Consider the following 25,679-nt stretch of genomic DNA (forward strand, 5'->3'; position numbering starts at 1 on the left):
GTACTATGAGAAAGAAGTTGCATGCAGACAAAAATGTTCTTCATTGAATTTTTATCCAGTGTGCAGTTTTATTTCCACCTGAGCAACAAATGTATGAGGTTGGGGAGATGCCCTGAGCTATTTCTTTTGTTCACACATACAAGCTTGCATATGCTGATGGAAAAGGGTGGGTAGAAGGGGACTTGCCCACCCTCTCCTCTCCCAGTAGTTCCTCAAAGCACCTGGAAAGCCTCTCCCGAGGGTGGGGAGGATAGGGGAAGGGGGGGGATCACTGAACATGATGCCAGAAGTCCTTTCTCTGAATGAAGCATTATGCACTACTCTAAGAACCAGCCATACTAGGAGGGTCCTGCCAGTTTGTAGGCTCTGCTCTGACCACAAAAACCTTCATGATGTGATGGTTTCCTAATACAGTCAGCTTTCTTGCTTTCTTTTAGGTTTTTAAAAACTTTTGGGGGTTGTGACCTGTCTTTTTAATGAAATTGCTCTATAAACTTTCCTTTCCATTGATAGCATTTTACAATAATGGCAACAACAAAGCTGATCATTGTGTGGGAAATATAAGCCTGATCTATTAAAATATGAGGATGTTTCAGAAGTAATTGAAAATGGCTGCCTATGCTGTATATCGAAGTGTGCCAGTACTTTACAAAATATGTAATTGGATGAAAAAACAATGCAATTGTATTTTGCGAATTTTAAGGTTACTACGTGGGACTGGACTCGAGCTGAAAGAACATTTTCTGTATATGAGATCATGTACAAAATACTCAAGGTATGAAGATTAAAAGTATAGCTGTATAGCTTCACTGAATGAGGGGAAGGAGGGATGTAATGATATAATGAACACACACAAAAACAAACGCAGGCTGTGTTCACGAAGGAGAGTCGTGACCTTGCCTTAGTTGCTGCAAGAAAAATAACCCACTTAAAGCAAGCTAGTGCAGATTAATGACCTGTGTGAACAGTTCCAGAATAATGGATATAATCTTGTGTCAGGATTTCATGTGGGATTTAGCTCTGGAACTTAGAGTTGGCCCTGTTGTTGTAGAACAGATCAACTATTTGGTCAATTTTTGCTCCTTTTTATTTAATTATTTCTCAAAGATTAGTTTAACGATTGTTAATGAAACCATAGCTTACATGGAACTGTGGACTTACAGCAATTTAATAGATGACTCTAGAAATCTTAATTTCATGCTCCATATTTGTAATCTGAATGATTCACCTTGATCAGAATATACAATCAATTTTAAAACTGTCCTTTCTGCTTTTTATATCACATTAACAACACTCCAAAGTGGCATACTGTTAGCTGAAAGTTTTTTTAAATGGTTTCAAATGTGCAAAAGAAATTATTCTTATTTTATGATTATTTTCTCTTGCCATCTGTGCTTTTAAATTTTATGCAAACATAGTAAGATAAGGGTCACAATTTTATAATGTATTTTAAATGTACAGTCTTAAATGCCAAGCAGCAAATGAGTGATAACAAATATTTTTAAAGGGAGATGTTAGAAATGCTATTCATTGTGTATGTGAGTGGGTGGGTGTACATAACAACAGCATTTCACAATGCATTATTTCTGGGATTATATATGCAGAAATGTCTATTTGGCTAATGACTTTCAACAGGAGCTGAATTGAGAGTCATCATTTGCCCAACATTACTACACTGTGGCATCTGGTGAAAGGAAAATAAATTCAACTTTATCACAACATTATGGTAACAAATGAATGGTACTGATATCTGCTGGAAGTGTTTGCCAGTTATACTAAATTTGAAACTGGCAATTTGTCGTTAAGCTATGAAGCGATTTTTCAGGAACGTAGCCCTTTCCATCTTAATTTAATACTGTCTCCCAGGATTCAATGTTGTAACAACATCTAGTCAGTGTTATTTAGGCGTGATAAGGCCCTGAGTCTGGATATGGTGTGCACATTAGTAATTTTCATCACAAAAATAGTTGGACTCAAGGCAATGATTAGTACCAACCCAGTTTCTCTGTATCATGCCCATTTATTGTAGAAGGCATAGGCGTCCTTTCATCCTAGATTTGTTCCCCTGTTTCTCCCTCTGGCATTTTCCTTCCCTGTCCAAATATGCTTTCCAATGTCTCCTTTTCATTCTCATTCCTTTTCCTCATTTAGCGCTCTCTCTCTCTCTCTCTCTCTCTCTCTCCATACCCAACGGCTCCCTTTGGCAATAGTCATTTAAGCAACAATCAACAACTACTAATGCCGATACCTCTCTGCTTAACTGAACACAATAATGGAACTTCTATAAAGGCAAATTTCACACCAATTGGTTGAGGGGGCAAATGGGACATGTGGCTATAACAACTCTCTTCTGAAGCTTGCCTAGCACCAGACAATAGGGAAACAGCTATCAGCAGTGTCTACGGGATTGCGTTACTGTAGAGAATCATTACAGTCATTACCATTGAGCATTCAGATAGCTGCATTGGGACAACATGTAGGCTCTTCTAATAGCCCCTTGTGCTGTCTGCCTTGTGCCCAGTGCTCTAAAACAAGGGAGTGGAGCCACAGAAAAAAACCCCACTGTTTAAATCAGGTGGTCTCCAGTCACTTACAGTCCTGTCTAAAAAAAGCCAAGGAGCTGAATTCTTCTGTACCCTGCATCGCAGGTCATGATTTTTCAGCACACTTGCATGGAATCACAGAATGCACAGTATCAATACCGGAGCTTGAAGGTAGGGCTTGTGTATTCTGCGTTCAGAGTCCTAAAAATAACAACTTTTCTTTAAAGAAAAACAACAACATAGGTTGCTAACCAGAATAACTGTGAAGGAAGGCTTGAAAGTACGTGGGCAACCCCTGGTGAAATCTCAAAGCCAGAGGGAAGGCTCAGTAGGATTTCCATTGGTCAGTTTGTAGGACTTTGGTGCCATTATAACTCCATTTCTCTCCACATGACAAACAGAAAGTGATCTCAGGTCATGTCCTGGAGGCACATGATGCAACAACCTTGCTGAAGCTAACTAGGAATGGCTCTAGTCAGTTCCTGAATGGAGACTGGCTGGGAGCCCTGTGTGTTTCACCTTACGGTCCATAATAGAAGAGAGGCAGGATATAAATTCATTCATTCATTCATTCATTCATTCATTCATTCATTCATTCATTCATTATTTTTATACCCCTTCAAGGAACCCAAAGAATTAACTTGTAGAGAAGAAGCAAAAATGTACCATTAAAAAAGTTTGCATCAGGAATTCTTCCAGATGAGGATTTTATTTTGCCATTGACCTGCCTCATTTTCATAAATTTATCAAAGTTCCAGATAATGTTGTGATCCATTGTAATCAATCTGTGTCTTCCCAACTGCATTTGTCTTTTTCTAACCACAAAGAAAAAAAAGCTGATAAAGAGCAGAATAGCTATGCAATTTTTTCAGCCAGTATGGATGGGAAAATGCATGATTGATGCACATTGGGAGGATTTGCTCCTGAGAAAGTGGATTATGTTTTGGAGATATTCTTGTTTTATTGCTTTCCATGCATTTCTGGTTGCAGAGCATTTCAGTGCCTGCAAAGCAACTCATTTTCCTTCTCCCAAGGCTTTTCCTAGCTTACAAAACAGGGAAGAGATGCCACTGTGGGAAGAGACCCCAGAGTAGCTTTGGGTAAGATCAAGCCAAAAGCCTGGTGCTTGATCTATTTCTTTTAATAAAAATAAAAATAAATAGAAAGAATAGAGGCACTTTGAGCAAGACTTGAGCAATAAAATATGTTTATTGTTTATTTTAAAAAAATAGTAGGGCAATGCCGGAATGCCACCTACCCTTTTGCAACCTCTCCATTTCCCAGCAAAAGAGGCAGTCATTTTTCCACCTCTTTCTTTGGAATTTTATTATTTATTTCATTTCATTCCATTCCATTTTATTTCTATACTGCCCCAGAGTCAAAGCTCTCTGGGCAGTTTTAGACAGAATTTTGAGAATTATTTCAGGGTTCAGGGCTTACCTTACTGTAAGGAAGTAGCTGAGAGGTTCGTGTGCACTTTCTTTTCCCATTCCCCCCCCCCCCCCATTCTGGGCTCCTCTAATTGAGCTATTCGTTGCACAGTCATGATTTATTGCCTCTCACAAAAGTTTGCAGGTCTTTTAAATGACATTCTGAATGACCAGGACGTCGCCCGTGGTATCCATTGAAAATTCCGTCATGAAAAAAAAAACACCACTTTTAAAGTGGTTACAGCTGAAAAAAGTGGGTTCTTCCACCACTAGATGGCTCTGACTCAATGGAACTGAATGGAGGGGAGGTATTCAATTCAAATCATGTGGTTGCTCCACTCAGTCCATGTTATTAAGCCCATAACAATTGTGAGAAAAAGCAGGAAAGCACAAATATCTGTGTAAGCAATGTGATTTCCTCTTAATGTAAAGACACCCTAAGGTCCTTTACCTCTCTGGATGCTGGAGATTCCTGGTGTGAATAATCCATAGCAGACAAATAGATGTTATTTGCTATGGATTATTCACACTGGAAAGCTCCCCCGGAGGATTTATCCAGGACTTCTTCCCTTGGGGTTTCCCTGTGCTGCTGTCTGCTAAGTGACTGAAAGCTGAGGGAGCTGTTGTAGTTGTTGTGGTTGTTGTTAAAATAACTTTTTAACAACAGCAAAACAAAATGGGAAATACTTCTAAAAGGAAGTGCACATGAAACCCTTAGCTGCCTCCTTTCAGTAAGGTAAGCACTGAATTTCTCCAAAATTCTCACCCCTTTCCATAATTTTTGGGTGGAATTTCTTTTTGCCCCTCCCTCATTGAATGGTCAGAAATAAATAGATTGAAAAAATATCCAGTACAGTGCTAGAGAATAGTTTCCTCCTTCAGGGGCTGCCTGCAACATAAGAACATATACAAGTTTAAAAACACTCTTAAATGAAAGCCATATGGCATACAGCACAATAAAGCACGGGCAAAATCTAAGGAGATGCATTCACATCTCCATAAAGTTCCAATATTGTCTGCTATTTTCCCTTTTGAGAAAGAGGATTTGGTAATAAATGAATCAAAAGATTCATTAAAACATCTGGGAAGGAGGCAGTGGTTGCAGATGTAATGCAATTCTGCAGTTTTATAGCCTGGATGTGAAACTGACCAGAAGGATGAAGGGGTGAGTTTGAAATTGACTAGAAAAGCAAGCCGGTGAGTTTCCTAGCTGGGTTGTGAAACTGTCTAGAAAAGTCAGGATTTACAACCCCATTCTAACAGTGTTTGCTTGGTTATAAGAGTGCTAACCTCTTGCCCTGTATCAGAGGCACTACACACACACACACACACACACACACACACACACACACAGGGAGAGACACAAAACAAGGTATTAAAATGATACTGAGAAGCACCTGCTTCAAAATGTCAGAGGTTGGGGTGTACGAGGTCTCAGGGAAGGGAAGGGGAGGACCCTGCCCACTCAGCTATGCCACACCCACTATGGATGGAAGTTCATGAGCTATTTACACCAAAACACTAGAATCCCTGAAGTGTGGACAGTCAACTGGAATTCTGTGTTTACCTTAGAGCAGAAGTACGATGTTCGACAGTGCTAGAAGCCCCCCTGGAAACAGCCCAAGTTACTGATTTCTGCTTTCCTTAGCAAATAATTTGTGTATCTTCATATATGAAAAGTTCTTAGAATCATAGAATAGTAGAGTTAGAAGGGGTCTATAAGGCCATCAGGTCCAGTCCCCCGCTCAATACAGGAATCCACCTCCAAGCATACCTGGCAGATGGCTGTCCAGCTGCCTCTTGAAGGCCTCTAGTGTGGGAGAGCCCACGACCTCCCTAGGTAATTGGTTCCATTGTCGTACTGCTCTAATAGTCAGGAAGTTTTTCCTGATGTCCAGCCAGAATCCTGCTTCCTGTAACTTGAGCCCATTATTTCGTGGGATGATTGAGAAGAGATCCTTGCTTGTCTCTGTGTGACAACCTTTCAAGTACTTGAAGAGTGCTATCATGTCTCCCCTCCTCAGTCTTCTCTTATCAAGGCTAAACGTGCCCGGTTCTTTCAGTCTCTCCTCATACGGCTTTGTTTCCAGAGCCCTGACCATCTTCATTGCCCTCATCTGAAACTCTTCCAGCCTGTCCGCATCCTTCCTGAAGTGTGGTGCCCAGAACTGGATGCAGTGCTCAAGATGAGGCCTAACCAGTGCCAAATAGAGGGGAACCTGTATCTCGCATGATTTGGAAGCTATACTTCTATTAATGCAGCCCAAAATAGCATCTGCTTTATTTGCATCCACAGCACACTGTTTTAGTTTAATACAGAATATATGTTGCTTTGCTTATACAATTGTGTGGTAAGGTGTCTGGGTACCTTTGTTTGGATGCTGAAGATTGGCCTGAAGTCTACCTGTGATCCATCAGTGCTTTCCCCTTGCTCTGTCATGATTGTATTGGAGAAAGGTAGTTATCTTCAGCTATTGGGCCAAGAGAGCTTCGGCTATTGGGCAGTATAGAAATGAAATAAATAAATAAATAAATAAATAATCTATCATGAGTGAGTCAGAGAGAAGGCAACATCTTCCCTTACATGGTATCCTCTTTGCCTCTTTTGGGTCCACAATCATTTTGGGAATCAACTGATATGGACACCAGATTCATTTTGTGAGAACTGGCAGAAAAACAGAGAAAGCTGCCTGACTTTATCAGTTATCAGATATCAGTTCAGGCTTTACTATGGAAGACAAATCTAGCTTGTAGGACTGGGGCAGAATTGGAAGATGGAAAGAAGCCCATTTATATAATCAGATTATATACTTCACATCTTTCAAACCTATCCCAGTTCATCAGATTATTATGGTTAAAGCATCATTTATAATGTAGGGTGCAATACATAAGCATCTAAAATAGATAGGACTTCCAGGCATCATGGTTGATTTCTACAATTCTTTAAAAGTATCAAGAAGAATGTGGAGCAAGAAAAGGATCTGTGTGGCAGAGCCCAGATTATGGAATATTAATGCTGTAAAGGAAAAATTGAAATGGCAGAATTTCTTAAATAGTGTTTCAAACCATGCAAATTGTAGAGCATCATTGACCTACTTCTCATGAGAGTATATATGTTCAATGCTTGTTGATAGCACCTTGAGTCCTGCAACTAACAATTGTTGTTTTTATACTGTTTTTATGTTTTTTAAATTTTTTGTGTACTTTTAATGTTTACTATTTTTAATTGTTGTAAACCACCCAGAGAGCTTCGGCTGGGGGGCGGTATATAAATGTAATAAAATAAATAAATAAACTACAAATAGGTTTTTGGCCTATAAGTATATAAGAGCAGCCCTGTTTGATCACACCAGAAGAGTTCCTAGTCCAGCATCACACCAGAGGACCTTCTAGTCCATTTCTCAAAAGTGGCCAACATGTTTATACCTCATAGAAGCTTGCAAGTGAGGCATGAGTTGCCTTCTCTGGTTATTGCTGCCTTTAATTGGCTTTTTTTCTAAACTAAGAAAACTAAGAACTTGCTCCAACTCCCTGATCATTTCTCCCTCATGTTACAAAATCTAGTCCAGGTCCTTGCAGAAGAACTTCCCCTGTTAACCTTAAAGCATGGGCAGTCTAATATAGGAGAGGCACTCTGGCAGATTTTTGGACCCCAAGGATTTAAAGGAGAAGCACCAGAACCTTGAACTGAGCTCAGAAGTGAATAGGCAGCTAGTCCAGTTCCTCCAGAATTGGTGCAATATGGTTCTGCCTGGATGTGCCCATTACATTTCTTTGTGTAACATTTTGAACAAGCTGAAACTCTTGGGCCATCTTTCAGGGCACTGTCACACACAGTGCATTACAGTAATCCAACTTTGCAAATGACTTCAAACTATTCATGGGGGTGAAAACCAAAGAGCTCCAAAACAATCTTTCTATGGGTGAATGGGCAAAAAAGTAACAACTGCAGTTCAGTCTAGGTAAGTGTAAAGTGATGGGTTTGGGGCAAAATCCCGTAATTTCACATACGTAACATTACTAAAAGTAATAGCCCTTCCTCCTGATGTCATGTCCTCGTGTAGGTCTTCCTCGCATACATTGTGAACGCCTACAGCGGTGAGGCCTTCATGTATACTGCTGAACCCCTGCAGGGTTGGTGTTCCAAATCACATGGAAACCTACTGTACTTGTGTACATGCAAAGGCCTTCCTACTGCAGGTGTTCATGCTATACATATGGATGCCTGTGGATGGAGCTATATTACGATGTTATGTCGGGGATGGGGCTACTCTGTATGCCCCTGTTCCTGCTCATACTCCTGGTGAGTCATGCTACTTTCAATAATGCCTGAATAGGACTATGGATGGGGACTAAGGGAACTAGGGGCCATGAGGGAATAGCTGAATGAAAACTACTCAGTGTGTGATATCTATGAAAAGGGCAAATTCCATGTTTGGGATTCTTTGGAGAAGGATTGGTAATCATGTCGCCTTCATACAAATGTATGATGCATATGGCGTACAAAGTACAGTTCTGGTTGCCACATCTCAAGAAAGGATTTCCAGACCTGGAGAAGCTTCATAAAAGGGTTACCCAAGTAGGTCAATGATGCTCTACAATTTGCAGAGATCCACCATGGTTTGAAATACTATTTAAGATATTCTGCCATTTCAATTTTGCCTTTACAGCATTAATTGTACGCATTGGGCTTCTGAGGACACTGAAATTCTTGCATATTTATCTCAGCTTCATACGTTAGTCTCTAGCATGAACAGTGTAAGCATCTTGACACATTCTTACAGGTCCTGGGGATATTACCAAAAATAAATAAATAAGGAGAGCTACAAATAATGATTTGATAATGTCTGTTTTCACCTCCAGACCTCTTCATTTCTGTTATGAGCTGTGTGCTGCTGCTTCCATCTGAAATTTATTTTCCTAATGGAACAAAATGAAAGTTCTCATGCACAGGCTAGTCATTCAAAGAGACCCAAACGACAGCATTTTCTATGGCTCTAGGCTAACTTGAAAAATCAAGCTGAAAGGATAAGAGAAATGAAAGTTCTGAAAGGAATTGGGGAAATGCAAGATGGATTTGGGGTTTGGAGATGAGGACAGGCCAATGGCCTTTCAGAGTATAATTTAATTCCCTTAAAACAAGGCTGAGATTTATTCTTCAACTTGTTTACTGTATCATAAATAAGCTCCGATCATAAGCCAGCAACCCAGCCAGATTCTGTTTTTTATTGGTGTTGGGTTGTTTTTCATTAAAAGTAAGAATAACCCAAACTCCCAGGAATTGAATGAATTTGGATCAGGGCACCAAAATGGCTTTGGCTATCTCTGGTATTCCCTATAGAACAGCCCCTGCTGCCCCTCCAAATCATAATAAGAATAAGAATTTGGCATCCGGAGGGGCCAATTTTAAGCCTTTTAAAAAACTTTTTAGTGTTCTATACTACAGAGCACCAAAAGGGTCAAAATTAGTTTGTACCCATTTTGGGGGGGCCCTATGGGGGGGGGTGAGGTGCAGCCCATGGAGGAGGAGAACAAGGGCAAAAATGACCCCCCACCCAAGACATCTCAAAATTTCCCATCCCTGATATATAAGTTATATTGTGTATTTATATCTGCTGCATTGGCAATGACTCTATAGAGAAGAATAGGGTCTGTGGAATATTTAATGCCATAATTTGACATTTATGGAATACTTTTAATGTGAAAGGAAATGTAAGAATATCTTTGTCCACCTTGGGCAGATGCATTGCTCTTACTTAACATGAATATCAGTGCTCAATGCAACCAATTAAAATTAGTTTTGTTTACTGGAAGAGACATTCTGTACATGCTCAAAACATTCTTGGGATTTTGCTTTGTTTTGATGCTTTGTTGTGCTTCCCCATCGCCAGTCTCTGTTCTGAGATTTTGTGCAACAGCAAAACTTCCTTATACTACAGATGTTTTGACTTCAACTCCCATCAGCTTGAGTCAGCATATCCAATAGTGAGGGCTGATGGGTGTTATAGACAAAAACATCTGGAGGACCACAAGTTGCTCAGTTCTGCATTGCAGTATAAAGTTGGGAAATGGGATGAAATTGATAGGCATCTTGTAAATTTAATGTCATTTACATACAGTGTCATCAAGTACTGAATATTTTGGACACTAAATACATGGAATTTGCTTTAGCTACAACATTTGTATCCTGCCCTTCCTCCAAGGAATTCAGACCACTATTTTATCCTTACCACTACTTTCTGAGATACGTCAGACTGGGAGATTCTGACTGGCAATGCAAGGCTATGCAGTGATCTTATTACACTTGATGTCATAGCTCAAAGCAGACTTGAATAAAATCCCCACATGGATTAAGTGTGGTTGTATTAAACATATAAATGAGATTTTTAAAAGAACAAACTACTGAACAATAGACATTGTCCATCCATTCCAAGGTTTACTACAGGTATATTAAACATATGCTTAAATTGAAATAAATAACTTTGGTTGGATCATGAACAACACACACAATCCTTCCTTCCTACTAGACTTGACCCATCATGTAGTTGCCTGACCTATGTTTTATGGCCCATTTCAAAGGAAGTGTTAGTGGCTATTTTAGGGGGTCACAGTTGTTCACCACCAGCCCTATAGCAATCAATTATTGTTTTCTGAAGAGAAGATAATGACTTCTCATTGAGTTCCTATTACTACTACTTAAGATTTATTTATTTATTTATTTATTTAGCATGTCCTTTCCTAAACTGGTGCCCTCCAGATGTTTTGGACTACAAGTCCTATCATCCCAGATAACTGGCCATGTTGGCTCCAGATTGGGGAAGGCTAACAGAGCCGGCCAACAACATATGTTAACCATCGGCTGAAGTTGGAAGGGTAGAAATAGAAGCCTTCCAGCTCTGTACATCCTGTGTTTGTCATGCTGCTGCTTCCTGTACTTTTAAATCCTTCTGCTTTTCAGCTGGAATTACAGGCTTGTTGGTTGTAACATGCTTCTATGTTTGTTGAAGGAGAGCAATTTTACATTATATGTACTGTCTAGTCAGTGTAATTTCCTTCACTTAATTAGCAGAACCAGAAGAATCACAACAACTAATTACAACACAACTTGTGGAAAAATAGCCTAAGTCTAGACAGTCTCCAGAGAACCTTGATTTGTCAAGCAGGATGCCATCCTAAAAGACCCCAGAGTTCTGATGACAGAATAAAAAGAGAGATTCCCTACTAATATCAGAAAGTTAATGAATGGGAGAGCTATTTAAATGGCTCTGTTCCTTTTCTTTATCCTTGGACTTAACATAAAGCGGTTATGGTGTGTTCAGAATAGTTCAGAAATCACTGATGTATGATTCTGTACTGTGCATAAATGCACAAAATATATGACATTTCAGAAGCATTTTTAGAATTTAATGGTTTATTGTAACATTGGGAATACGGCTTACTAAGAGTTCAAGCTGTGGATCCTTCTAGTCAAACTATACTCTGTTCCTTAAAGGAAAATCTGTAAAATGCCTTTTTGTTTCAATTTCATTCAGATGTTGAGTCTGAAGCTAATGCAGGGCGTATAAATATTACATGGTACTTTGTTCTGCATCTAACATGTGGGTCTGTACTGTAAGAAATATTAATTGATGTATGCAAGATTATATAACTCCAGGTTTTCATCAGGACAGTGATCTACTGGATCGGCGAAAACACTGCTTTGGTGTCCAGTCTGAAACGGGAGAGGATCTCTACTTTTCTGTGGAATTAGAATGTGACCTCATACTATGGGAAAAGGCCTTCCAGTCAGCAACATTTTTAGAAGTGGAACGGATACAGGTAAGAAATATGTGGTACTAACTTTGTTTTGCAACATTATTATGTGATAGGCAGTAGTAGTATTTGTTTATTTATTTATTTAAAATATTTCTTGGCTGACTTTTAGGACAGAAGTCTCCCAAGGTGGCTTACAGCAATAAAAAAACAAAGTAGTAGTAGTAGTAGTAGTTGTAGTACATTGTGATGGGCTTTTTTTAAAGCCATTTTTGGAATATTTTAATAGCAACATTTGTAACACATTATTAGACATCAGTGGTCTTTTAATCAAGAAACTGCGGGAAAAGTAGAGATAGAAGAGTAGGGTAATATCCCAGGGAAAGGGAGGGATCATCCCTCCCTGCTCCCAGGATCCCCTGTGCGTCATGTGGATGCACAGGGATGATCCCAGGGTGATCCCCAGGATATTGCCCCGTTTAGCCATGCCCAAGGATTACGTTTCTTTGTACTGACATTGTTTTTGGTAAGGTAGAGAATTCAGGCTCCAAGTGTCTCCAAGCTTTTTCCACTTCAAAAATTGGCTGGGATGAGTGTTAGAGGGCATCATTCGTTCCATGCTTTAATGTCTCCGGCTAAACTACAGTGTACTACAGGTCTTTGGCCCGAGAATCATAATGCTTCCAGCTCTGTTTTTGAACCACGTCAGCTGAATCATTCACAGAACCAGTTTTAGGATTCTTTGCTTTCCAAGCATAGTGGAAGTGAGAAATTAAATACTGAGTTGCCTGTTATATGGGAAGCCTTCATTTTGAAATGTTTTTATATTATGGATTTTGGTGTGTGAAATCAAATCAAAAGCAAATTATTCATTCTTTTTATGGCAGGTATTAGGTTTTTAAGGTTTATTCTGAAGCTTCAAGAACTTTGACATTATGCACTCTCTTGGCAGTATTCTTCATTTTATTCTCTCCAGGTTCACAACCAGAGGGATTAATTAAAATGAACAGAGAAACTATAGGTGAAATAAAAACCTTCCATTTAGGAGCCAGAGAGCAAGAGGTTGGAAACTGACCTTTTACCACTTTAACCAATGGTGCACATTAATCTCTCTTTACCCATTTGTGACAACTGTTCAAGGCCCATTATAATCTTTAACATTTCAATATTTCCTGCTTGGAGTTGTGCTTGGTACTGTAAGTTTTGTAGCTGAAGAATGACCCTTAGGTAAAGTGATAGATGGAGCAAATCTAGCACTCACAGAGGTATTGAACTGCTACATTAGAGCATTGGGATGGATGACCAGTGTGTTTAGAGCAACACTTTCCTTCCATCTAAGAGTACTTCCCCATAATCAACTGCCACAGATGTTGAAGTGAAAGTGTACAACTTTTTCAGCCCTGGGAACTGTATCTGATGCTGGCTCAGGGGGCTGCACGTATGCATACACACACAAACACACACATGTATATAAAAGATTGCTCTGTCTTGGTTTGTGAAAGGACATCTTGCTGGCTGGATTTCCCAGTCCTTTTGTTGCAATTGCAGGATGCCACAAGGCCTTAAATCTGCTGTTGGTCAGTTTCAGTGAAGGTGCATGCGAGTTGGATCTCAAAATTGAAATGAGCGTTGTGAACCTTATTCCAGAATACTACAAAATGTATGTGCTTTAAAAATGGAATATTAAGCCATTTGCATCTGCCACATACTTAATACTATGTTTGTTAAACAATATCATATGACATAGGCCCTTTTTACACCTAAGGATTATCTCAGGAAAATGGAGGGATTGTCCCTGCCTGCTCCCGGAATCCCTTGTGTATCATTTGGATGTACAGGGATGATCCTGGGATGATCCTGGGGGGAAAGGCAGGTATAGAAATGGCCTCAGTTGGCATTTGTGCTTTTAAGAAAAGGATGTTGTTCCATCCCGTTTTCCCTGCTCTAACCCCCCCTACCCCCCAAAAAAACCTCACGGAAAGTCCTGTTCACAAACATAAGCAGAACTGTATGGGCTGGAGTCAGCATCTTCTTGCTCAGTTCCTTTCCTATTGTTAAAACTTGGAAGTTTTGCTGAAGCATTACAAAATGATCACAGGAGGTATAAGCGCAATATATAATGTGGAAACAGTTTTTTGCCACCATGAATATTTCTCCCAAGGGTGCCTGCCTTGCCTCCTTCCCACCTTTGGCCACATGGAGACTACTACTGCACAGAGGTGGAATGGAAGGAAGTCAGCACGTACCATCTTCCAGAGTTGTCTAAAAAGTCTCATCTGTGAGCTTTGCAGTTACAGTATATTCCATATGTTTGTCGCAGTGAATAACAAAAGTTACAGACAAGCAACTTTATAGTTTGGTGGTGGTGTGTGTTTGTGTGTTTAGCTCACATTCATTGTGAGTTATAGTATTTTGGGCAGTGACTCAAGAGCAAATTGGGGGAAATCTTGTCTCAATATTGTTTCATGGCAAACAGACCTAAATTTAATTTATAGGAGCAGCTCTGCACTAGACAAATCCATTAGTGATCACATTATTTTTGTTCAGCAGGTTCTGTTTAAATACTGATTTCATATTAAAAAAAACCATCTGCAATGCATTGCTCTGCTACATCTTGGCTAAGGTATTTGGCAGTCTTACAAAGACTTCAAGAGATTTGCCTTTATTTATTTATTTATTTATTTAAGGAGTTTTATGCCGCCATTCAGCCAAAAAAGGCTCTCATGGCGGCTTACAAAAGTATTTCTTGACAGTCCCTGCCCACAGGCTTACAATCTAAAAGACATGACACAAAAGGAAAGGGGACTGGGAGGGAGGAGGAGGTGGGGGGAAAGGAAAGCAAATTCAGGCACTACAATCTTAGTTGGAAAGTTCAGAAGTTACAGTTGACAGCAGGAGGGAGGGGGCTCTCAGCTGGAGCTGGACCCAGGCACGGTGGAGAGGTGCCTGGCTGCTGCTTCCTCCCTCATTGGAGGCCTCTGCAGAGACAGTTGGTAGCAGGAGGGAGGGGGCTCTCAGCTGGAGCTGGACCCAGGCACGGTGGAGAGGTGCCTGGCTGCTGCTTCCTCCCTCACTGGTGGCCTCTGCAGAGACAGTTGGTAGCAGGAGGGAGGGGGCTCTCAGCTGGAGCTGGACCCAGGCACGGTGGAGAGGTGCCTGGCTGCTGCTTCCTCCCTCACTAGTGGCCTCTGCAGAGACAGTTGGTAGCAGGAGGGAGGGGGCTCTCAGCTGGAGCTGGACCCAGGCACGGTGGAGAGGTGCCTGGCTGCTGCTTCCTCCCTCACTAGTGGCCTCTGCAGAGACAGTTGGTAGCAGGAGGGAGGGGGCTCTCAGCTGGAGCTGGACCCAGGCACGGTGGAGAGGTGCCTGGCTGCTGCTTCCTTTGACTTTAATCTGCAAAGGTAGCATCTCCCATAAGCGTTTCCCTTGTGAGTAGATTGGCCTTTACAAGAACGTCTATGCTTCATATTTTGACAATGATATTTTGACCAGAAAATACACAATTTACAGTGACCACTGCTAGTTTGTCAGTATGAACCAGGAGCCAACTTTCAAACAAAGAGCTGAACTTGATAATGAAATTTGTCACTAATTGAATCTCAGTAATATACCATTTTTGTTTTATTGACAGAGTTCAAAATGTCACACTTGAGTTGCGGGCTGTGGGGAGAGAGAAAAACTGAAAATAGAATGAGTTCCTTAGAATGTCAAACATAAATGCAAGTTCCACAATGATTCTAGAACAAGAAAAATCCTAGGAAACTAAGGACCTACTTATTCCCTGAAAATACATTTATCCAACATTCAAGCAAATGGTATCTAGAGACTGCATACAAAAGAGATCCTCTTCCTTCCATAATAATAAAAAATGTGTGTCCACCTGTTAGTGGGATAATGCCAAGGCACTGAAACCTAGACACCTGAAACTTGTCATGAAAGGGGGGCCATAGGGCTTATATTGTACTTAAAAAGCATTACTTAATTTTAATTAATTCATATGTGTCCTGGTGGTTAAAGCCTGCAGTAACATCTTCAGCCATTAGGGGAAAACTTCTCTAACAAGTTCTAGATTTGCTGTCCATACAGTTTGAAGCAAGGGGAGAATAGGCCCAGGGACAGAGTTACATGCCTGCCCCCTTCCCCAGCTATGGGGTAGCCCCATTTAGGGAAAGGGACTGGACAGACCCCTTCCTCAGGGGGCTATAGGGGTGCACCATAGCAAGAGCCATGCTAAGGAGGGCCAGTAGGCATGGCTTCACTCAGATGGTGGTGGGAACAATGTGCCCAACTCTGACAGCTGAATAAGTTTGCTTAGTCTGTATCAGACTAAGAGCTCTTCCAACCCATGTGAAGCCCGGTCGATTAATTAGTTAGTTATTAATGATCACAGAATCCCTAGTCTTTGAAGAAAAGGCTTAGAAATATCTACATGCACACTGGGGATTTTCTGCCCCTCTTGTCAATATAGTCCCATTTGTGCCTGGTGTTGCTGCTCCTGAATGTATTGCAGGGAGTTCCATGCTTTGGGGAAACTGTGAATAGCAGCAGAAATAAGTTACACATGCGCACACACATCCATGCTCCTGGGTCAGTTTTTGTAAAAAGTTCTGGAATCAAATTTGTTGAAGGATAATATAAAAATGCTTTGAATAATAATATAAAAATGGTTCAAGGTATATTTATTAATTTTATTTACTTATTACATTTTTACACCGCCCAATAGCCAAAGCTCTCTGGGCAGCAGAGAGGGCAGCAAAGAAGCAATATCGCGCCTTTATCTGCCATCCAGCTGAGCTTTTCAGGCTCAACAGGGGTGTATCACATGCTGGCCCTTGGAACACTGTGGATCCATCTGAGGCCCACTGTAGCACATTTGCTAGGTAATGGCAGGATACAATCTCTTGCATCCACCAGGACTTAGACTCCAGTGTTACAGCAGGTGAATCAGAACAGCCTTATCCTATTTTCTTGGATGAGTTTCAGTTGGTACAGCTTAAGAACATGGACAACGTGCTTGGTCAGGTTCATGGAACCCTTCTATATTGGATCCTTGCCCCCACTTGGCTTACACAAATTGCAAGGAGGGAACAGGCAGTCTGGCCTGGGAGGTGATCAAATCTTTCTTGTGGCTGAAAAAGGTGGTGGTGAGACACTCCTGAAGAAACCCTCCCTGGACCTGGAAAAGTTAATATTCATTCCTGGTAGCAAACATTCCTTTTCTCGACATGGTCTCTGAGCAGATCATTGCCAACCAGCTCTAGACACACTTGGATGAGACCAATTACCTGGATCCATTTCAGCCATGGTTCAGATCAGACTTTGGCATGGAAACAGCCTTGGTCATCTTGTATGATGACCTAAGTTGAGAGAGTGTGTGACGTTGTTGATTCCCGAAGATCTCCTAGTGTCTTTTGATACCATCATCTATGGTATCCTCCTGGGATGATTGTCTGAGTTGGGAGTGGGACGCTCTGCATTGCACTGGTTTTACTCCTACTTGAATAATTGGCCCCAGAAGGTGGTGCTTGGGGAAAATTGCTTGGTGTCATAGATTCTCCAGTATGGGGTTCCACAGGGGTCCCCATGCTTTTTAACATCTATATAAAACCATTGAGCATGGTCATCTGGCGCTTTGGGGTGTCAGTATGCTGTTGATGACACAGAAGGAGGAATTGAGAATAAAACTGCCAATAACATACTTCCAATAGAATACTGTGTACAGTTCTTTTCAAGACAAAAAAAAGATATTTTCAAGCTGGAAAAAATGCAGAAAGGGGCAACTAAAATGATCAAGGATCAGGATCATCTGCCCTATGAGGGAAGGTTACACCAACTAGAGTTGTTTAGCTTGGAAAAAAAGGAAGGTAAGAGGAGACATGATAGAGGTATACAGAATATGCATGGTGTGGAGAATGCGGATAGGGAGACATTTTCTCTCTCTCTCATAATACTAGAACCCAGGATCATCCCATGAAGCTGATTGGTAGGAGATTCAAGAACTATAAAAGGAGGTACTTCTTCACATAGTGCATAGTTAAACTATGGAATGCACTACCACAAGATGTAGTGATGGTCACCAATTTGGATGGCTTTAAAGGGACGTTGGATAAATTCCTGAGGGAGAAGACTGTCAATGGCTGCTAGTCCTGATGGTTATGTGCTACCTCAAGTATTCGAGGCAGTACACCTGTTGCTGGGGAACATGGGCAGGAGGGTGCTCTTGCAGTCATGTCCTGCTTGTGGGTTCCTGGTCAAGAGCTGGTTCGCCACTGTGTGAACAGAGTGCTGGACTAGATAGGCCTAGGTCTGATCCAGCAGGGCTCTTCCTATGTTTCTTTTCATTTTTATCAGGTGAGGCTGTGGATGTGCTAGATTCCTGCCTAGCTGTGACATTGGACACTGCATGAGAGCTAATAAACTGAAGCTCAGTCCAGATAACAAAAACGGCACAGAGAGAAATGTAATAAATGAATTGAAATTCCGACTTGTATTTTTTAATAATCCGTTACACTGCTCATTTCTTTATTCAAGCATATATGGATCCAGACCTAATTATACTTAGAGTAGGATTGAAATCAAGGATACATAATTAATATGTAAATCCATGATAGGTTAATTTGTCACACATTCATTTTACGTAGTCCCTTGTTGGACATAAATACCATTCAGATTTCCCCCGCCCCACAGCTCAGTCATCAGTTTGCAGAATGTTTACAGTCAACTAACATGCTATTTAACATGCACTGTTTCCCCAATCTTTCCTAGTGCAAGACATACGCCTGTGTTCTGGAGAGTCATCTAATGGGGCTTACCATAGACTTTGGCATGGGCTTTGTGTGCTTTGATGCTGCAACAAAGGTAAGTAATCTATATGACATTCATGATCCAGTTCTGCTTTGGAATTGAGAGTTAAGCCCTTGTTGGAAGCCTCTCCCAACACTTTATTTTCTTCTATCAAATGCTTACTAAATTTCTGAAAATAATTCTGCTGATGTTCTAAAATTCATAATTCCTTAGTTTGAAATATGAATTTTGGCAACTCACCTTTAATATGAATATGACGGACATTATATCTTCTGATCTCTTTTCTAGCTTAGATGTTTAATTTGAACCAGAGAAGAACAACCTTATCTTCTTTCCTGGTGGGAATTGGCTCTTGGTCTTGCTGCAGGACAGGAGTAGGGATGTCTCTCCTCTCCGCTCCATCTCTGGCACCTAGAATACTTCAGCAGCAGCTCAAGTGCCAGGAGCTGCTGGAAATTCAGTCCTTCCTATTGCTCTGCTGGGTCAGCAGTTGCTGCCACAAGATGAGAGGATTTGTGGCTATGAGAGGAGGAGCGTTGGGTGTTGCCCTCCCATTGATGTCAACTGGAGCATGACTAGGTCCAATTTTGGTGGAGGGATATTAGTTTGGCTGATTGCAAATCTAACCCGGGTGGATTTGCCACCACCACAAACTACTAACACAAACAAGGGAGAGAATGGACGCTTTTGAATTATATTATCTGATGGGCCTAATCTGGGGAATTCAAGGAAGATTTGTGTCCACTGTTATGCTTGTGAAGTACTCTGTCTGCCCCAACAATGCTGATAACCTGTTAGGCTTTAAGAAGATGCCTGGACTAGCTCCTGCTTCCTACTCCCACACAGAACAAGCGCCATGAGCAGAAATAGCTTTCTACTTGCAGATTGCTTTCAGTAATCTAGTTATAAAAATGAAATAAATCACAGTCCGTATTGGTCAAATGTCAGGACCACAATTTTGCAGTGTGGGTAACAAAAGCAAAACACAGTCCCAATTTCTTTATTTTTCCTTTTGCTGTGTTTCCTTCCTCTTAAGGGCTCTTGCGTCACAGTTTCTCTGATATAATCCACCAGATAGGAAACTGCAGTTGCAGAGACTATTAAAATAGTTAAAGCTTCATATTTGTATTTTTGGAACAGAAGAAACTAAACACAACTATCTAAAACAAAATTTCCACTGGGAACACTATTGGAGTAAGAAAAATATCAACCACCCAGCAGACAGGAAACCATTAGATTCAGACTCAGTCCTTGTAATATTTTCTCTAGCCTTATAAAATCTTACTTTGCTCACTCACCTGAAGCAAGTAATTTGTTTTGACAGGACTGTGACATACCATCAGCTCTTACATTATCATGATTACTGAAAGCCTGATCTATACTTCAATGAAGTCAGTGGGTGCCTTCCATTGATCCCACCACCACCACGAAGAAACATGCCTCAGTCCTACTGCAGATAATTTCCCCAACATGTTTTCCTGACCTGAAGAATAAATTTGGCTTGGAACTAACCATGAACCACTCTTTGTATTCTGTATGTTAAGCAGCCCTGGCCCAAACTGTCTTGCCGCCTGAGGCAGAGAATACATGCACTACCTCATCGTGTTTTCCTTACCTTCGCTGCCACTTCTGCCACCACTGTGGGTCTCTCACAAGAGCTTGATCAGATCTTGCGACCCAGGATGAGCTCTCATGAGACTCCCACAGCCACTTCTTCTGGCCACATGGCTCTCCATGCAACAAGGCAAACAGAAAGGGGGTGGTTGCCCTAGAGAGCCCACCGACCATGCTGTCACTGCAGCCATAGTGGCAGAACAACTGGCAGGGCTTTCTAGAGCACTGGCTGGTTGTGATGGGGCAGCAGGGGGTGCTCTAGGGGTGGCAGTGGGGGAGTGGTACAATTTCCCAGTGTCCTGATCTGCCATCTGATGCAGACATCTCACCCTGCTTCATGACAGGGATGACCCTGGTTTTAGGAGTAGTAACAGGACCGGGGTGTGTGTGTCCCTGTTGGTTTTGCTGGAGTTCTCAGTGGCTTTCGATACCATCAACCATGGTATCCTTTTGAGGCACCTCTCTGGGATGAGACTTGGAGGCACTTTCTATAGTGGCCTTGATCTTGGATGGACAATTTCAGAAGGTGGTTCTAGGGAACTCTTGTTTGATGCCTTAGCCATTGGCCTATGATGTTCCTCAGGTTACCATCTTCTATCCCATGCTATTTAGCATGGGAGAGTGCTAACTTCAGATGGTCTGCTATGGCCAGACTGTTTGCCAGGGCCAGTTATGAGGAACACATTACTCCCTTGTTACAACAGCTTCACTGGCTATACAGCTTGGGAATATGCTATATTTACCCATTTGAGCCTGCCTGGGTTTTAAGGTTTTCCTGTGAGGTCCTTCTCTTGGTCCCGACATCTTTTGCTCAGCCCTAATTGTTTGTCAGTTCTACATAATTTATGTATAATGTAGAAAAAACAGATATAGAAACTTGGGGTCATGAATACAATTGATTGGTGTTAGTACAGATTCAGAGGCAGCTTGTTTCTGAATACCAAACAATATGGGAGGATTTACACTGTTCTTGTGAAATTCCTGAAGGTGTCTTGCTGGCCACTTCTGGAAGGAAGCTGCTGGACTGGATGGCTCCTTGTCATGATCCAGCCGGAATAGTCTTATTTTCTGAATTTCAGGTCTAGAAGCCAAATTGCTTTAGCAGTCTCCATATTTTCTAAAATCGGGTCATTATAAATGGGCATTGAAGCATCCAATTAAAATTGCATTATTTGTGCCAAACAAGACATAAAGCACTTTATTTATTTATTCATTTTATTACATTTCTAATCTGGCCAATAACTAATATTCTCTGAGCAAATTGCAAACACCTAGCACACTTTAGATATTTTTCTTCTTGGTTTGAATAAAGTGGCACAAAGTGATAGGTGATGTGTTGCATACTTCCAAGTATGGTAATTCCAGACACTGCTAATTAGAAAAGCTTTGTTTTGTGAAAGTGAATGAAAGGGCAGGGTTATTAAACATACATAGTATGGAATCCCAGTTTGGAAAAGTGAATTTGCATGACATAGTAGCAACAATAATAAGAACGTGATGCTTTCAGAGATTTTCATAGTAACTAAATGTGTCCTCTAATAAATATAAGCAGAGAAAGGAAGAGAAGATGGCTCTAACAAGCACTACAATAGCTTCATACAGTTCCTCAGCTCCTCAATTCTTTCACCTCCTCTGGTATGGAGAACAGAAGCTTTCACTTCCATTTTTGACTAACCATAGTTTATTGTTATGTCCAAACCCAGACAAACTTTGGTTAGTTTTAGCTATAGTTTATTGAAGCAAACCTACTTCAAATTGTGGCCTTGTTCTCCTACACCAACCTTGTGTAAACCACCCGTTTCCAAAAACTCCAGTTGTTTTGGATTACAATTTCCAGATCCTAATCTTTGGCCATGCTGGCTGTGGATGATGGGAGTAGAAGTTCAAACATCACCAGGGCACCAAGTTAGAGAATACTGCCTTCCACCATAGTTAAGATTCACCACAGTTGAAGATTCAGACATAACAGTAAACGGTGGCTAATTTGAAAATAGAAACTAAAAAAAAATCTCATCTATTCCTTGCAGCTGAGCTGGAAGGAAAAAAAACTCATTCATGTAACAAACCATTGTTTATGTCCAAACTGGGCTAGTGAGTATCAACAAATTAGGTAGAAAGTTCAAGTTTCCTATTGTGAATTAAATAACGGTTCATCTAGGGTGACCATATGAAAAGGAGGACAGGGCTCCTGTATTTTTAACAGTTGCATAGAAAAGGGAATTTCAGTAGGTGTCATTTGTATATATGGAGAACCAGGTGAAATTTCCTCTTTATCACAACAGTTAAAGCTGCAGGAGCTATACTAGAGTGACCATTTTAAAAAAAGAGCAGGGCACCTGCAGCTTTAACTGTTGTGATGAAGAAGAAACTGTTGTGATGAAGAAGAAATTTCACCAGGTTCTCCATATATACAAATGACACCTACTGAAATTTCCTTTTCAACACAACTGTTAAAGATACAGGAGCCCTGTCCTCCTTTTCATATGGTCACCCTAGGTTCATCCAGCAGTGCTATGAAATGTCAAATTAAAAATATCTCCTAATTAGTGCACACTGCTAGCTCCTAAATACTTTGACTCATTATTACCATTGTGCAGAGAGGCAGTTCTTGGTCGTATTTACACATCAAATGAAATATTGAATGTTTGCTGGAATCTGGACTGGTAAATATAAAGTTCTTGAATAGAAGACTATAGAAAGGCTGGAGAGGAAGAAGGAAAAGGGCACTCATTGGATTAGTGTACAAGCCTCTCCTAACCAGATGCTACTTGCTAGAGCCAGGATGGCCAACATTTCATAGCTGTAGCGGGGGGGGGGGAGGGTTTGCTTTGTTTTCCTCTGCTCCCATCTGGCACATTTGTCTATCTTTGTTTTAAGCCTTTACAGTTCCTCCTTCAACAAAGTTTCCAGGATGCCTTACATAAACAATATAAAAACGAGATTTAAAACTACGCCTTAGAATAAAAGCAATAACAATTATAGACATATAAGTACAGAACCAAAAAAAATGTCTTGGCAGAAATAAAAGTCAGTTTAGAAACTAAAACAAAAACTAGGAAAATAAAATGGCTTTTCCAGGTGTGAAACTAACTGAGGTTTAATCAGCTTCGCCTCCTGGACTTCAGCTCACTTTCCCAGGAGTTGGTCTGACTCAATCGACATTGAATTGGGCCTGTTCACAGATTTCCAGGGCTTTTTTAAAAAAAATGCCTAAAAATGAATAGGGGAGGTCTTTTCATGTACCGATCTGGCATTTAAAAGCAGCATCAGGAGACCTGAGGCCAGGCAACTCGATGGGGCAACCACCAAACCTGTGGGTGTGGGGAGGACTGGAACTGTTAGCTGTCTGGGCTACATTTTCCTTACCTGGCTAGCCCTCCTCCCAATGCCATATCTCTACCTGTTACTACACTAATTGGTCCTGCCCAGATCACCCCACTTGGTCCCAAATCCTCCCTTTCAAGCACATCCTCAGGCCCTAAAAGGGGACCAATCCCCCAGGTGATATTCACAGGCCTCTCATCTTCTTAGCTAACTCAGCTGCTGAATTATCAGAGTCGCGTGCCGTTGAAGGGGGAGCTGCGTCACTTTGCCTGGCTTCTCCCCACAGGCCTTGATCCACAGGGGAAGAGCCACAGGGAGCAGCTCCTTGGCTCTCGCCCTTCAGCTTGTAACAGAGGCTTGCACACCTCCAGCAAGCTGGATGGACCTGCAGAAAACTCAGCAGTACTGGTTCCAGCTGATTCCGCTCTCTCCCTCAAGATCCCAAGCAAACACTCCCAGCCATTTTCCAGCTCTTTTCCAGAAAGCTGGAGGCATGATATGCCTGCAGAAGTGGAGGCAGAAACAAACTCTCAGCACTAGACCTTAGCTGATTGTACTCTCATCCTCAAGGTTGCAGGCAAAGCAAATAAAATACTTTAAATGCTTAATTAACCTATGGAATGCCTGAAATTGGATGGCTGAAATGTCAACAGGCTGAAAGTTTTAGATTAGCTCATGGAGCCCTCTCAGTGGGTATTGTTTCTTCAGATTACCTGCAGGGGCTGGGTATCACCATCTTGCCCTGCTGTAAGATTCCCTTAGGCATGTGTGTCCACGGCTAGAGACAGAATGCCAGACCAGATGGTCTGTCTCAGCATGGCAATTTTATACACTTCTACTTCAGTTAAATCTCTCACCCTCAGAATCTGCTTCTTCATATTGGGGTTAATAGTGACCTGAAGGAAATAAGGATTGCACAGTGCTATTTCTATTACTCCTTTTCTATACTCATGTGTAGAAAAAGTTTTCTCGCTTGCTAAATTTATACCCCACACCTTACTTTAAACACAACTGTGCTGTGAGGGTGGCTCACATTAAAATGGAAAAATATATAGATCATATTCAAACCATCATAAAATTTCATAATTATGCAAACAGCAAGTTAAACATAATGGATATAAACACAGGAGAATAGAACAGAGTATCTCAAGTGCTTAAGCGGGTTGTTGTTGTTGTTGTTTTAAAAAAACCTGGGGAAATAAAATTCCTTTGCCTGGTGCTGATTTTTTTCTTCTTCTTTTAAAATTAAACCAATAATATCCATGGGAAACACTGTAACTTTAAGGTACAGTTCAAGATTCCTATGCATTGTGTTTAGCCAACAAAGCTCCTGCATACATGGACTTAAATTATAACATGTTTTTCATTTAATATTAGTTGTGTGTTTTTAATGGGTGAATCCTATCATGGCATTGTAAGAACAAATTCTCTCACCCAGGATAAAAAGCTAGGTTATTTTACAATAACTGTATGATCCTCTGATATACACCCACTGTTAGGTTGTCCTAGAAATTTCTTTTTTTCCCAGAAGAATTTTTTTCCCTCCTGTACCCCTACCCATTTTATGTGGCTCAGTGATGGTGCAGTATTTTGTGACTCCATTGGCCCTATGCTGGTCTTATCCATTCCAGGCAATTTGCCAAAATGTAATGGGAGGATGAGTGGAAATGGCACAATGAGCCAAATAATTTGCCTACCCTTGGCGAACAGAAAGGTACAGAAAAGGAATGCTAATTCTAAAGAGTATGTGATAAGAGAAAGACACCAGGATGTGTTTTGATTGATAGCCAGTTAGCAATAGCCCTACACAGACATTCAAACCGTGTACACTAATCATGCATGGACAATGTAACAGGGTCATGGTGGTAGGCCCCATCCTGATCCTTTGAAAATCATATTCATGTACAGTTGTCCTCCTGTAGGTTTCAGACATACATTCAACTGAATGTGCAAAACTCAGTCAGCCCCCGCCCTCTCCAGCCTTTGCAGGTTTGCTGTATCTTCATCGGGCTAGAGTAGGAGTCCTTGTTTACAACTGGGGAAATGTAAGAGCATTTCTTCTACAGATCATTGCCCCTGATTTTTGGTGTCAGGATCCATAGATGCTCTTTCAAGGCATGTATTTGGTACCTAGGGTTTGTAATACTTCATCATCTTTTTGTGTGTGGAATGATTTCTTTAAAGGTAGAGAAGATGCACTGTCCTTGGCTAG

At 41.1% G+C, this 25,679-nt stretch overlaps 1 protein-coding gene across 1 annotated transcript in view; it reads left to right on the forward strand.

Annotated features, from left to right (window-relative positions):
• SNTG1 (syntrophin gamma 1) overlaps window positions 1-25,679 on the forward strand; it is a 136,150-nt gene that overhangs the window by 100,227 nt on the left and 10,244 nt on the right. The window contains exons 14-16 of the mRNA XM_063129835.1: window positions 704-775; window positions 11,639-11,791; window positions 18,491-18,583. Coding sequence (XP_062985905.1) covers window positions 704-775; window positions 11,639-11,791; window positions 18,491-18,583 — 318 coding nt within the window. The remainder of the gene's footprint in view (window positions 1-703; window positions 776-11,638; window positions 11,792-18,490; window positions 18,584-25,679) is intronic.

Source organism: Elgaria multicarinata, chromosome 7 (genome assembly GCF_023053635.1).
Source record: "Elgaria multicarinata webbii isolate HBS135686 ecotype San Diego chromosome 7, rElgMul1.1.pri, whole genome shotgun sequence".
NCBI lineage: Eukaryota > Metazoa > Chordata > Lepidosauria > Squamata > Anguidae > Elgaria > Elgaria multicarinata.